This window comes from Carassius auratus, unplaced genomic scaffold (assembly GCF_003368295.1).
Source record: "Carassius auratus strain Wakin unplaced genomic scaffold, ASM336829v1 scaf_tig00027224, whole genome shotgun sequence".
Lineage (NCBI taxonomy): Eukaryota > Metazoa > Chordata > Actinopteri > Cypriniformes > Cyprinidae > Carassius > Carassius auratus.
Window position 1 is genome coordinate 4920 of NW_020525575.1, and position 13445 is coordinate 18364.

The window sequence follows — 13445 nt, forward strand, 5'->3', positions numbered from 1 at the left end:
ATTTTTTCTAATTCAATATAAGTTTGAAATTGAGTTTTGAATTGGGAATTCCGACCTCTCGGATTATTGGATTGGTTAATTGGTCTGAACAAGTGAAAAAAAATAAAAAATAAATGCTAAGAATGTTGTCCCAGTTTCAACAATGCAATCTACTGATGTACAAAGGTTTATTTTGACTGACACACAATAAGCCATTTAACAACCCAGAATTTAACCTGTGCTTTTCATTGCTGCTGAGCTTTTGTTTCAATGGAAGTTCACAGTTCAGGTGGATCTTTTCCTACTGCTCCTGGACAAAATCTGTGCTTCATAACCACAAGTGACAGCCACTCTCTTTAAAAAGAAGAATACGTTTGATCATACCCTAAATTATTTGCAAGATGGCTAAACTTTTCTAATCATATTTAAGAGCAATGGATCTCTGTATCATTAAGCTCCTGATCTTCTCTACCTGTCCATCAGGTTCTCCTGCTGTGCTAGCATTTCCCCATTTACACTTAGAACAATAGATCTGCATTAGAGTGCTGGCACGTTCCAGGCCAGAAGGCTCTTTGTGATACAGCCAGCAGTGTGTGTGCTGTATTCTTTTCAGCCTTTTCTAGTCTGTTCAGCCTAGACTGTGGAGAGCTGCTAGAAAACGTAGTGGAGGAAGAACCCTGTACACCATGTCACGTCTTTTGAATAATCTTTTACTGGAGGGGTAAACCTCTTGAAATCAGTTAAGAACTTATGCCGATCATATTTCATCTTAGAAACAGAAGAAGAAATATTAGATTTTGCACCCAAATTATTTTAGGACCATTAATTGTACCAATTCGTACCAATAACCAATTGCCATTTTTCATTGCAAGTAAGCATCTCTCGCACCCCATTTATGTTTTGATATATGTATTACATTATATGTAAGAGTTTAAGAGGATGTTTTTGTACCTACAAAGGTGAAAATGTATAATAATAGTAATAATAATAAATGGAACAATCACAACTTTTGGGGCAAATGTCACAAAAGCTCTCAAGAACATATGCAGGTCATGTTTCAAAATCATATATATATACACACACACACACACAACTCTATTTTTTATTACCATTTACTGAATTTTTTGCAACTAAATAATATTATAGTACCATTGCAATATTGTAATAAAATATTAATAATGATATAAAAATAGGCTTGATAATGATACAAAAATATTGTATCATGATTATCAAGTCTATTTTTATATAATTATTATTGCAATGATACTGTATTATTTTGCTGCAAAAATTCAGTAAATGGTAATAAAAAAAGGCTTTGTTTTGTTTATATGAAAAAGTAATTTCTTAGGAATTTCATATGATATTTACACATTGATAATTATAAGTCAAATCTCTGTATCAAAAAGCATGAAGTAAGTCCTTGCATTTCCAGCATTCCTCTAAGGATGGAGTCACTACGTCTTGCTTGAGCAAGTTGGTCAATCCCTTGTTAGGTAACGTGGAGATATTTGAACAGACAAACAAGTTTCTTCTGGTGACCAAAGCTTGCAAATGCCATTCAAACAGTTTCTAGTGACCCAAAAAATGTGCCACAAGCATTCACAGTCTCATTGCCGGACTATCACGAGCACTACCGTTCAAAGGTTTGGGGTTGGTACGATTTATTAATATACTAATTAGTGTTCCTGTAGCTCAAGTGGTAGAGCATTGCGGTTGTGGGTTTGATTCCCAGGGAACACATGATAGGTAAAAATTGTTAGCCTGAATGCACTGTAAGTCGCTTTGGATAAAAGCGTCTGCTAAATGCATAATTCTTTTTTTTTTTTTTTTTTTTATTAACTTCTTTAAAAACAATAACATTTCTAATGCTCACCAAGGCTGCATTTGTTTGATCAAAAATACAGTAAAAACAGTAATAATGTCAAATATTATTGCAATTTAATTGAACTGTTTTGTTTTAATATATTTTAAAATGTAATTTATTCCTGTGATGCAATGCAGAATTTTCAGCATTGATACTCATCTTCAGTTTCACATAATCATGAAGAAATCATTCTAATGTGCTGATCTGCTGCTCAAGAAACTTTCTATTAATTATCAATGTTGAAAACAGTTGTTTAACCTTTTTATGGAAACAATGTTATTTCTTTGTGATGTGTAATGTTTTTTCAAGCTCTTTGATGAATATAAAGTTCAAAAGAACAATGTTTATTTCAAACAGAAATCTTTTCTAACATTATATAAAGCTATAAAAACTTATTTTTTTTATCAATTAAAATGCATCCTTGCTGAACAGAAGTATTTATTCTTTAAAAAAATAAAATAAAATCATCCTTCCCCCAAACTTCTGTGCAGTTCATGCATCTATACAGTCTTTAGCCTTTTCAACAGATTTCAGAATTAACCCAATATTAATGTTTTAACCTCATTACTGTTAATTTTCTCAATATCTTTATTACAGATGGAAACCAACAGTGTATCTTTACAGATCTTTAAATATGTTTATATTAACATTTGTGATTCAGTGCGCCTGTGCAGTGTTTGCATGTCAGCTGTTTGAAAATGTGGCGGAATCATTTAAATTCCGCAGCTCCTGCTGAACTTCCCAATTTCTCTTGCCAAATGTGTTCATTCCAGTGCAAATGCCAACTGAGCAAAAGTTTACTGCAGTTTTTTTTTATCTGTGAACTTACGTGATGATTAGTTCTGTTAAAGCAGTTCCTAATCAAAGAGCAAAGAAACACAATCTCAAAAAAGGACAAATGAAGAAAGATAAAGTGTTTCCTCCAGTCAAACATATAAACAATGTATGAACAAACAAACAGCACAGACAGAATAGAGAGAGGGCACTTCTGTGGGGTCTCTGTTCTGCCATGGGTTGTATGTATTGTATGAGTGTTCAGGTTTCCGTTTCGAAAGCCTGCATCCAGCAGCGGGAGATGGCAGCGTAATAGCTTGGAGTGTCACTCCGAGTCCATATTCTACCATTGAGGCTCCACTCAATTCTGTTTCTCCAGCGCCGCCCATTCTAGCCTGTCACCATGGCAATAGAGACACTAGCCAATGCCGATTCTAACAGGAGGATTCGGCTCCTCCCACTCATCATCATTCTAAGATCACTTAACAGACATACAGCTGAGGAGGGACGAATGCACTGTTGAGTGGTGCCATCAATCCCTACCCCAAGAGGTATATCTTTATCAGGGTACAAAATCAGTTGTCTTGTCTTAGAGATAAGAGAATCCCATCCTTCCACAGCCAGGACCCCTCTGAGAGCCAAAGGAGGGCTGGCTCCAGGAGGGGAGACTCTCGGGGCTCAGCTCGCAGCTGCTCGGGCCATCAGATCCTCCAGCGCCTTGTCCTGGTCATTATTGTGCACGAGCAGTACCTCTTTGATAGTGTCCCTCTCAAAGCCCATTTCCCCAAACCGAGACATCAGCTGCAGAAACTCCAAAGCCTGAGGAGAGAGAATGTGGTGTAAATTCAAACACATACGGTCATCATTTACTCACATTCTATATGACCTTTTTTTCCATGCAACATTAAAGCAGATGTAATGCAGAATGTCCTGGCTGCTCTTTCTAGACAGCAAAACTAAATTCTAACTAAAATTCTTTATTTTAAATTAAAGATGTAAAGACTTAAATTCAACTTACATTTTTTCCAATTCTAATATTTTGGAAATGTTTTATGCTCACCATAGTTGCATTTATTTGTTAAAAAATAAATAATAAGCAAAAACAGTAATATCGTGAAATATTATTACAATTGAAAAACAACTGCTTTCTATTTGAATATATTTTAAAATTTTATTTATTCATGTGGTGCAAAGTTAAATTTTTTGCATCATTATATCATTACTGAATTTTTTGCATCATTTCTTTCAGAAATCATTCTAATTCTAGTAGTAGAAATACGACAAAACATTATATTAAAACATAGAAATCTTTACTCCCATTTTCATTAACTAAATGCATTATTACTAAGAGTAAAAGTATAAATTTCTTTAAAAAAAAACCAACAACTTTCAAACAGTATTCAAAAAGTCACGCATGTTTGGAATGGCAAAATCTAAAACTAACCCTATTATGAGCTAATGGTTTTCAAACGTCAACGATTGTAACTCTGCATCTGCTATAAAGTAACTGTGCAGTTAACTATGTCTTAAGTACTTTGAATTTCGAAAACAACACAAGCTGTGAGGAAATATGATATCCTTCACAGACTCTTTATAACAACTCTGTTCTTACAAAATATAATCCTTTTAAAATTAAAAGGACACAAGCAAATGTATATTCTAATTAAGGCAGCTGTACACGGTGCGATTTTTGCTGTCATACGAGTTCGCATGCGATTTTTTTTAAATCGTGTGGAAATCGCGTATTCTCGTATGGTCGCGGCTCGTATCATTTGCGATGAATTACGAGCCGAGCAGAGTGGCTTACGAGCACTTCCCGACCTCCCGATCGTTTTTAAACATGTCTAAAAAGTTTGTGAGCTATCGGTTTGAATTTGTGCCATTTTTGCGTTTGAACGAGCCGATTTGTTGATTTATCTGAAGTTGACCAATCATGAACTAGGAAAACCACAGAAGAAGAAAGACGAAGACGGCAGCGCCACGGCGAATGTGGACTATTGACCAGGAGGATAAACTCGCTGAATTCTGACAGGAACAGCGAGCGCTGTATGGTGTTTCTAGCAACGTGTTCCAATGTCTTTTTATTTCTCTCTCGCTCTCTCTCTCACACACGCATATGTAGTTTACAGGGACTCAAGTTAAACGTAATTCTATACTGTATATCCCCATTCACTACCTCTATCCATCATGGAAAATGCATGTTGTATATAATCTCGTCCGTACGATTTTCAGATAAACTCACTCGTGCCGTGTGCGTGGACATACGATCTTCCGACCATCCGAATTCGCACCGTGTACGCCCGCCTTTAGATATTATAGAGATCGCTCTAGATCTAAAATATTCATGATCTAGTAGTTTGTAGTAGTGTATTTGTTACAATTCCCCCACCTTTTCCTCTGAGCCCTGGTACATCTCCAAGCACTCCTCCACAGCAGTCGCATCAAAACCTCGATCGCACAGTCGACTGTGAGTAAACAGGTATTCCAGCACCTACGAATGAGACAAATGGTATAGAACGTCTTGTTTACATAAACAGTATCACAGACATGCAGTGAGAATAATCAGACTAAAGAGTGACCTGCTCCACATTCTGTCCTTGTCTCTGCATGGCTTTAAGAACACCCTCATAGGAATAACCCATGCCCACAATTGTCTCCGCACACTGTCGTTCACTGGGAGAGAGGCCATGTAGGATCGTGGCAGCAGGAGAATGATTAGTCGGTGTGATGGGGTTTGACTACAAAGATGTTAAGGAGACAATCAATTTAAATATTTGCAGCCCAGGTTCATAAGAAAAACATGCCTCTATCTACATTTCTACAAATCTCCAAAAATGTACCTGTACATTATTTTGCAGAAGCATTTTTTTTTATTTGAACTAGCACCTCATGACTATACCATGTTGAGTACAAGAAGATGCAAAAGACACAACCGCAAGTGGAAAGTCCAAAACATGGTGACATTAATTTTTAAGTTAATATAATGGGCGTTATACTGAGTCACCAAAAATTATTGGATGTCATTTTACATATATTGCGCGAAAAGTCGATATATATAGATTATTGTGACAGGCCTAGACTTGCAATCACGTGCATAATACTATGTTATGATCTTAAAATCGTTTAGTTTGTAAATGTTGTAAACACATTTTGACGCATTATGTATACGATACCGTCTTCTGAGTAACTGTAATATCTCCGCTTATGTTACGATACCTGCTTCTGAGTCCCATTCTGAGGGAAGACAGGTTGCTCTTGTGGGAGTGTCATGTTGGTTTTTGACCCTGTTCTCTGCAGGGATGGTGGCGTGCCATTGGATAGGTTGTGATGTTGGCCTGCTGGGTAACTGCTGAGAGGCGGTTCCAAGGAAGAGTCTACTGGGTCTGAAAGCTTGGGGAAAGTCAGTGAACGAATGTTACAAGGGCGGTCGGCGTCAATCTGTCCACAGGGGGTCCCCACAACCCCACCCCTGTCTAAGTCCAGCAGTCCAACCAAACCATTGGGTTTATGGAAGATTCCTACTTTGGTCTGAAGAGCTGGCGTATTACTGGGAGAAGTGGGGCGATGTTCTTCTGGAGGAAGCTGGGGAGGTGAAACTGAGGACTGCGGTTGGCTCTGCAGGATATTCCGTAACTCCTCTTTGTCGTCCAATGTTTTAAGCTCAAGTTTGTCAAAAGGGTCCTCTTCTCGCTCAAAGTCAGCTAGGTTCAGACTCTGTGGGGCCGGGTTGCTTGGTGCTGGTCGCATTTGTCCAAAAGATGGGGCTGGGAGAGGCATAAGGATTGCATTATGCCGTAGGCCAGCTAAAACTGGGTTCAATGCTGGTGGGAGAAGGTCCTGCTCATCAGAGGGGCGTGCCTTCTTCCCGCCAACCAATCCAAGGTCTGCATCCTGACCAGCAGCCTGCCTTTCGTTTTCAGAGTCCGTCCGGGCGGCTTCCGCTGCTCGAGCCTCCGCGGCTCGCGCTTTGGCGAGTTCTTCCCCCCACTGAACGCTTCGCCTCTCTAGACTAAAGTCATACTAAAGAGTAAAGCAGAGCATTAATTATTTCCGACAAAAAAACACTTGTATAAGGGAAAGTTAAAGTGAACTTTGACTTACTTGCAGATCCGAAAGAACGGAATTACAATCAGACAAGCAGAAGCCAATGGGAAGACCCACTTTTGAAGGACAGCGGAATTTATCATTGAGCTTGAAGGGAACTTCATCAAGATAGCTGACGGGTCCTTGAAACATCAAGTGAAGTAACAGAAGAACAAGAAAAACTAATTGTTTTAAGATTAAGTCTTAAGATTAAGATTTTTTTATCTTCTCGTCTATAAAAAAAACAACAAAAAAAAACAAAGAGGACAGATGATTGGCTGACTCACCGTTGTTGTGGATATCTGATCCAGATTTCCTCGCAGCCATTGAGAGTAACTAAAAAATAGACAAATTACATAATTTCACACAAGCTGCAGTCAGCTTCCTATTCTTCCTCTCCTGAACTTACATTTTTTTCAAATTTTTTTTCATGAAAATAACAATAACTATATCCAATACTTCATAACACACAAGGAATTGGATATCTTTGGCTTTTAATCTGTCAAAATTGGCAGAGAAATACAAGAAAGACAGAACTGTGTGTTTAAAGGAAAAACAGAATTGGTTGCTTGCCCTTACGTCAACACAATACTAAAAAGATTTGCGACACTATTGAAATATGTTATTTTAAATAGAAATTGATTAGCCATTCATGTGCACTAATCTAATTTTGATTTTAAAATACAAAGAATTACGCTAACCAAACTGAATCTGTCATAACCAAAGATATGACCAAATATCTGTTTCACCTATATATAATCTACCAGGATATTTTGGAAACTCTCTTTCCAAGTCTGTATGTATTTTATTAAAAATAATACAGTTAAGTCTATTGCAATAATTTAAAATAAACCAAAAATTATTCAAATTTAAAATTGATTCCAATTTGAATAATAAATCTTTTTGCGACATAATAAATATCTACACTGTCAGTTTTAAAAGATGTAACACTGCTTCATATGTAATGTATTAAGAATATAATTTAAATTAATTATTTAAAATGCATAGCATTTTAAGCTTACAGTGAGACATGCCCATAACAAATCTGAAAAAGTAATGATAATAAAAAATAATCATAAATATGTATGACATAAATTTGTATGCACAATGGTTATCTTATATTTTCAATCATTGTTGAGAAAAAAAATATTGCCACTTGATCACTTTGAAAACACAACACGGTCTAAGAGCATTAAATTACAAGCATTTCTAGGACTCACTAAAGTGTAACTGTTAACAGATAAGCTTCTTCATTTACAGGAAGTTTGCAAACTAAAACATATCAATAAACGAAGCAAACTAAAACAAGCACTTACACAAAACTATATCACACGCTGAAACACAGGATGATAAAACAGGTTTTAAGGTCATTTCACCACCCATGATCTCTTACATAAAAAAATATCAGCTGATCAGAAAGAAAAAAAATCTTAACCAATCCGCTTAACTAGATACTTCTAACATATCTGTTGCGTAATAATAAAGACAACAAGAAATACATACAGAGAGCAGGCTAGATGAGTCTTATACCAATTCAATGTCAAACAATAAACCTTTAGATATAACGTTACTGATGATGAGACTAACGTTAGTTGGTTTATGCTGAAGCTGGATGATGAGCTGTTTTTATACAGTCTGTGATTATGACATATTTTCCCCTGGCTCCTTACCAAGCTAACGTACTACGACTTTCTCATTTTCTGTCCGTCATATCAATCAAAATAACGAAAAAACGTATGAACTAAAACCAAAGCTCTGATACTGGAGAACTAGACAAGCACGGAAACGAAGGTGGACGTTTTATTAAAAACAACTGTCTAGTTGTGTTTCAGTTCAGGTTAGTGAAGCGACCTAACAGGGCCTGACTTCCTCTGCCACCGCCCCTCAAACTGCCCCTGCGTGTCCCACCGGTGTCCTTACCAGTATCTGCTCTGTCTTCGGTGTCCGAATAGGTGTCTCACTTGTCCTTAGACATACAAGCTCCAGTGGACGCTCTCAGATGAGGAGATTTACTGAAAACCGAGTATATTTCCTGCTTCATCGCGGAACGCCATCTTGGTTGACCGCCTCCTTCGGTTCCTGTGTGACGACATGCGTTGCCACTGAATGACAACAGGTTTGACCAATCAGCGAAGAGACAGAGGAAGACGTCCTCTGTGTCGGCCTTTGCACATGGGTTCAGCACGCGTTTGAGATGCATTTAGGGATGTTTTGATGCACCGGTATTTTAGTTTGTTGAATTATTATTGAACTGTAATGACCATTAAGTTTATGAGATTAAATTGAAAATCTATCTATCTATCTATCTATCTATCTATCTATGGATCTATCTAATAACAAATAAGGACAAAAGAAGTAATCAAAATCAACAAGAGAGAAATGAATAACAGGCTTTTCCTGTTTATTTATGCTTACTTCCATTTTAATCGTTTTATTCATTTATTATTATAATGTATTTTAATTCATGTTTACTTCTCTTTATTTAACCTGTTTTATTCTTACTCGTTTTTTTTTTTTTTTTTTTTTGCTCTTGGTTTATATTTATATATATATCAACCAAGAGCACAAAAAAAAAACACGAGTAAGAATAAGACAGGTTAAATAAAGATATATACATATCCCATATTTAGATATTTGTAATATAATATTTCTATTTATGTAAAGGGTACTAACTTCATAATACATTGTTGTACTTAGAGTTGAGTGTCCTGCGTCATGACGCACTAGCGTACAGACGTGTACAGGCACGCACTATGATAACCGGAAGCATCAATAGAAACGATTGAGGAACGAAAAAAATATCACCTGTCGATTTTGTTCAGATATCTCTTCTCCACTTAATCTCCACATACCATTTCCACAACACCCATACTCCCACGGTAATTATTTGTCGCCTCAGTCTGGACGGATAAAGCAGAGCTGGCAGTGTAATCCTTTGCGCAAACGGGGGGTTTTGGAGGTGCGTTATAGCCTCGCGACAGAACAAATGTAAACAAGCAGCTGATCAGCTGTGCGGCCGAGGACGCGCAAGGAGACGACGTGATGACAGCGAGCCGCAGGGTTTGACAAACACATTCTGCATCATATAAAGCCAAATTAGAGATGTATTTGCTTATTGTAGAGTTTTTGTAGATGTTATAGCAGTACACGAGGACAATTCCCAACCAGCGGCAGATACAAAACATACGGCTTATTAATTTATTATTAACATGTTTTGTCACTGATTAGAAGAGTGATGAATAGATTTATTTGTCTTAATATCTGCTTGAAGATCGGATAACTTCACGTCTAACAGGAAAAGCAACAGGATTCGAGAAATAGCAAGGGAAGAATAAGGTTAACAGTCCCTTCTGGGCCCCACGGAATAAATAAATATTAGAAACGTATTAATATTTACATGAAGCTGGAAGTTTAAGGCACCCTAACATCACTTCTCCTGGAGAGCAGCACAGGTAACAAACAGTGTATAAAAATGTTTTTATTTATCAAAATGTTGTTGCATAGCTTTGTCATACGAAGCTAAACACACCTTTGCACAGACTTTGTTCAATTTCTTTTCCATTTGCAATTTACCTCTTTACAACCAAGTAACATAACTAATCTACTAAATATGTGCTTATATATATATATATATATATATATATATATATATATATATATATATATAGCTTTTTAATGGTAATATTGCTTATAATATTCATATGCATTAATAATGAGTAGCAAGATATGAGCAGCAAGATATTTAGTACAAAATGAATAAATAATTATTATTGTTGCCAAAAAAAAAAAAAAACTAATATATTATTCTGTGAAAAAACTAAGCCCATTTTTCTTGAATTCCCAGTAAGGCTGAAGGATCAGGACTGTCATGGCACACCAGCAGATGCCGAGCTCTCAGAAGGCTCTGATGCTGGAGCTGAAATCCCTGCAGGAGGAGCCAGTGGAAGGTTTCCGCATCACACTAGTGGAAGAGTCTGACCTTTACAACTGGGAAGTGGCCATCTTTGGCCCTCCAAACACACTTTATGAAGGGGGCTACTTCAAGGTAATACCTGTGTGGATTTAAATTATGTTCTTAATGCTTACCAATGAACTAGAATGGAGCGAGTCAGATAAAGCAGTTCAGGTCTGCATAATATTTAATTCTGTAGTGTCCCTCACATACTTGTTCTCCCATGTTTTGCACTCAGGTTCTTTGCCTGGTGGTGCGTTCCTTATACTCTAGATCTTTAGCCCTGATAGATATTAATGACATCTCGATATGAGAGCTACAAAGAGAAAGACAGTATGTTTCAACTGTATTTTCTGTGTTCACTACTTATTCTCATTGGCATATTATCAACTGCAGTAGCCAGTACTTTCACAGGGATGCTGTCCTCAAATTTAATTGTAAATATTCTGATATTTATTTTATCATAATATGCCACAGGTCACAGTCTTTGGTGAAGTTTTATTTATGAATTTAGGGTAGCAACTTTCAAGTATCATCACTTACTCACCAATGGATCCTGTGCAGTGAATGGGTGCCATCAGAATTAAGTGTTAAAACATCTGATAAAAACATCACAATAATCCACAAGCTGCTTGTTTGTAAGAAAAAAAACACCATTAAGGCATTTTGAACATAAAACTGTTGCCTTAGAAATTACACGCTTCACTTTTAAATCTTTTTAATGAATGGCAAGTGCCTCATAAAACATAAAATCACCCCCCAAACATTTTCAATATTCACTTTCTGTCTTCCATCATTCTATAACTGAACAGCCATAGCCCAACTGCATAGTCTAGGACTCTAAGTGATATACTGTGTCTAATGCAGCATGTTTTAACAAAGATTATGGTATCTTTCTAAACACAGGCTTGGGTTCCACCCATACTTAAAATACCAAAGTATTTAAAATGTGCATCTGTCAGGCCTCAGCAAGATATTGCATCTTTGGTGAATAGCATTTGTAAATTGTTTTGGCAAAAACAATGTGTATTTTCTTATTGTTTATGTGTGTCAGGTTTCCTGTGAAAATTCCAGTTTTTCTAGCTTCAAAGAATTGCATAATTTGTTCCAGTTTATTTCTAATGATCGTTAATGGAGGAAGTTAGATTAGATCCGGTTTTAGCTTTCTAACACTAAATGCTGTGGCTGAGACTCATATTTTCATTCACGCTGTCACAGTCACGCTGCAGTCTGACTTGAGCACTAGCCAGTTCATGTAGTCTGACACACAATCAGCAGTCAACAGCAGAGGTGAGTTGCAGGAATCCCACTTGAAGAGAAGATACAGTCTCAGCAGCACTACACTCATGTTTAAAGCAATAATTCACTCAGAAATGACACTTCTCTCATTATTTACTCACCCTCATGTCATTTTCAAACAGGTTAGCTTTCTTTATATTATGTGCAACACAAAAGGAGTGAAGAACGTGAATGAAATTTTAATTAAACAACCACTCTTGAGGTTTCAATCTAATGTGTCCTTTCCATTATGGACTGATTAATAATGGCTCATTTACCAGTTATAATATGGCTCATATGCAAGCTAATAATGCTCCTTGTTTCACCTCTGCCTCTTTTTCTAGGCCCATATAAAATTTCCTATCGACTACCCCTATTCTCCTCCGACCTTCCGATTCCTCACCAAGATGTGGCATCCAAACATCTATGAGGTGAAAATGCTATTGTTTGCATGTTTACTGTGCCACTAGCTCCAACAATTGGATTACAACAGTGTAAAACATTAGTAATCATATAGTATTAATGTTGCCATTGTTATGTAATGTTCATCTCTCAACCCTAGAATGGCGACGTGTGTATTTCGATTCTCCATCCTCCTGTGGATGACCCTCAGAGTGGAGAGCTGCCCTCAGAGCGATGGAATCCCACACAGAATGTCAGGTATTATTGTGAAAATACCACAATTACACTCCAATAAATGCTGTTCTTTTGAACTTTCTCTTCATTAAAGAATCCCCCAAAAAAGTATAACTGTTTTCAGTATTGATAATAATAAGAAATGTTTCTTGAGCAGCCAATCAGCATATTAGAATGATTTCCAAAGGATCATGTTACACTGAAGACTAAATATATAAAATCAAAAAGTGACATATTAAATTCTAATATTTTACAATAGTACTGTTTTTACTATTTTTTGATTCAATAAAAATTCAGAATTGCTGAGCACAAGGATTTTTTTTAAGGTCTTTTCCCAAAATCCTAAATCCTGAACAGCAGAGTAACGTGTGTGTTTGTCTATAGAACAATCCTGCTGAGCGTGATCTCGCTGCTTAATGAACCCAACACCTTTTCTCCTGCAAATGTGGACGCCTCGGTCATGTTTCGCAAGTGGAGGGACAGCAAAGGCAAGGACAAGGAATACGCAGAGATTATAAGGTACGCCCACTTTATCCTTTAAATGACTGACTTGGTTGATAAAACAGGTGAAAAATTTCAATAGACTTACTTTAAAGTAAAGGAGCTAAGCTATATCTAGAGCTCTAGAATATCATGGAGACATGGCCATGTGTGTGCTTTTGACTTGGGCTTGTAAGCATCAACGCTGAACACTCCAAAATTTGCTTGTACTCTGGGAAAAGAAGTGAAATATATTTATACATGCGGCTGTTACATTTGAAACTGTTAAAAAAAACTGTGGAGCCTTAATTAATTTGCAGATATTTCAGCTACGTGCTAACTTGCTTCAACAGCCACTCAGAATAACTTCATAACAGCAGCAGCACCCTAGCAATGCCC

At 36.8% G+C, this 13445-nt stretch overlaps 2 protein-coding genes across 2 annotated transcripts; one reads left to right on the forward strand and one right to left on the reverse strand.

The window, feature by feature from the left end:
- Positions 1 to 2390: 2390 nt before the first annotated feature.
- Positions 2391 to 8938, reverse strand: LOC113079151 (ubiquitin-associated protein 1-like). Its single transcript, XM_026251353.1, has 7 exons — positions 8621 to 8938; positions 6988 to 7036; positions 6719 to 6843; positions 5834 to 6637; positions 5197 to 5355; positions 5007 to 5108; positions 2391 to 3436 (listed from the first exon to the last, which is right to left on the reverse strand). The coding sequence occupies exons 2-7, from the start codon at positions 7025 to 7027 to the stop codon at positions 3296 to 3298; spliced, it is 1371 nt and encodes a 456-aa protein (XP_026107138.1). The 5' UTR covers positions 7028 to 7036; positions 8621 to 8938; the 3' UTR covers positions 2391 to 3295.
- A 520-nt stretch (positions 8939 to 9458) lies between these two features.
- Positions 9459 to 13122, forward strand: LOC113079152 (ubiquitin-conjugating enzyme E2 R2). The gene is made up of 5 exons (XM_026251354.1): positions 9459 to 10152; positions 10545 to 10745; positions 12275 to 12361; positions 12493 to 12590; positions 12951 to 13122. Exons 2-5 carry the CDS (start codon positions 10569 to 10571, stop codon positions 13105 to 13107), a joined length of 519 nt encoding a protein of 172 aa, XP_026107139.1. The 5' UTR covers positions 9459 to 10152; positions 10545 to 10568; the 3' UTR covers positions 13108 to 13122.
- The last annotated feature ends 323 nt before the right edge of the window (positions 13123 to 13445 follow it).

What these genes read in the sequence shown, in the direction of transcription:
- LOC113079151 (XM_026251353.1), bottom strand. Translation starts at nt 7,027, where the DNA reads ATGGCTGCGAGGAAATCTGGATCAGATATCCACAACAACG. An exon ending in CCGTTCTTTCGGATCTGCAA is followed by an intron (nt 6,638 to 6,718) that starts GTAAGTCAAAGT and finishes TTTACTCTTTAG; the next exon opens with TATGACTTTAGTCTAGAGAG. An exon ending in ACCAGGGCTCAGAGGAAAAG is followed by an intron (nt 3,437 to 5,006) that starts GTGGGGGAATTG and finishes CTCTCTCCTCAG; the next exon opens with GCTTTGGAGTTTCTGCAGCT.
- LOC113079152 (XM_026251354.1), top strand. Translation starts at nt 10,569, where the DNA reads ATGGCACACCAGCAGATGCCGAGCTCTCAGAAGGCTCTGATGCTGGAG. An exon ending in ATGAAGGGGGCTACTTCAAG is followed by an intron (nt 10,746 to 12,274) that starts GTAATACCTGTG and finishes CTCTTTTTCTAG; the next exon opens with GCCCATATAAAATTTCCTAT. An exon ending in GGCATCCAAACATCTATGAG is followed by an intron (nt 12,362 to 12,492) that starts GTGAAAATGCTA and finishes TCTCAACCCTAG; the next exon opens with AATGGCGACGTGTGTATTTC.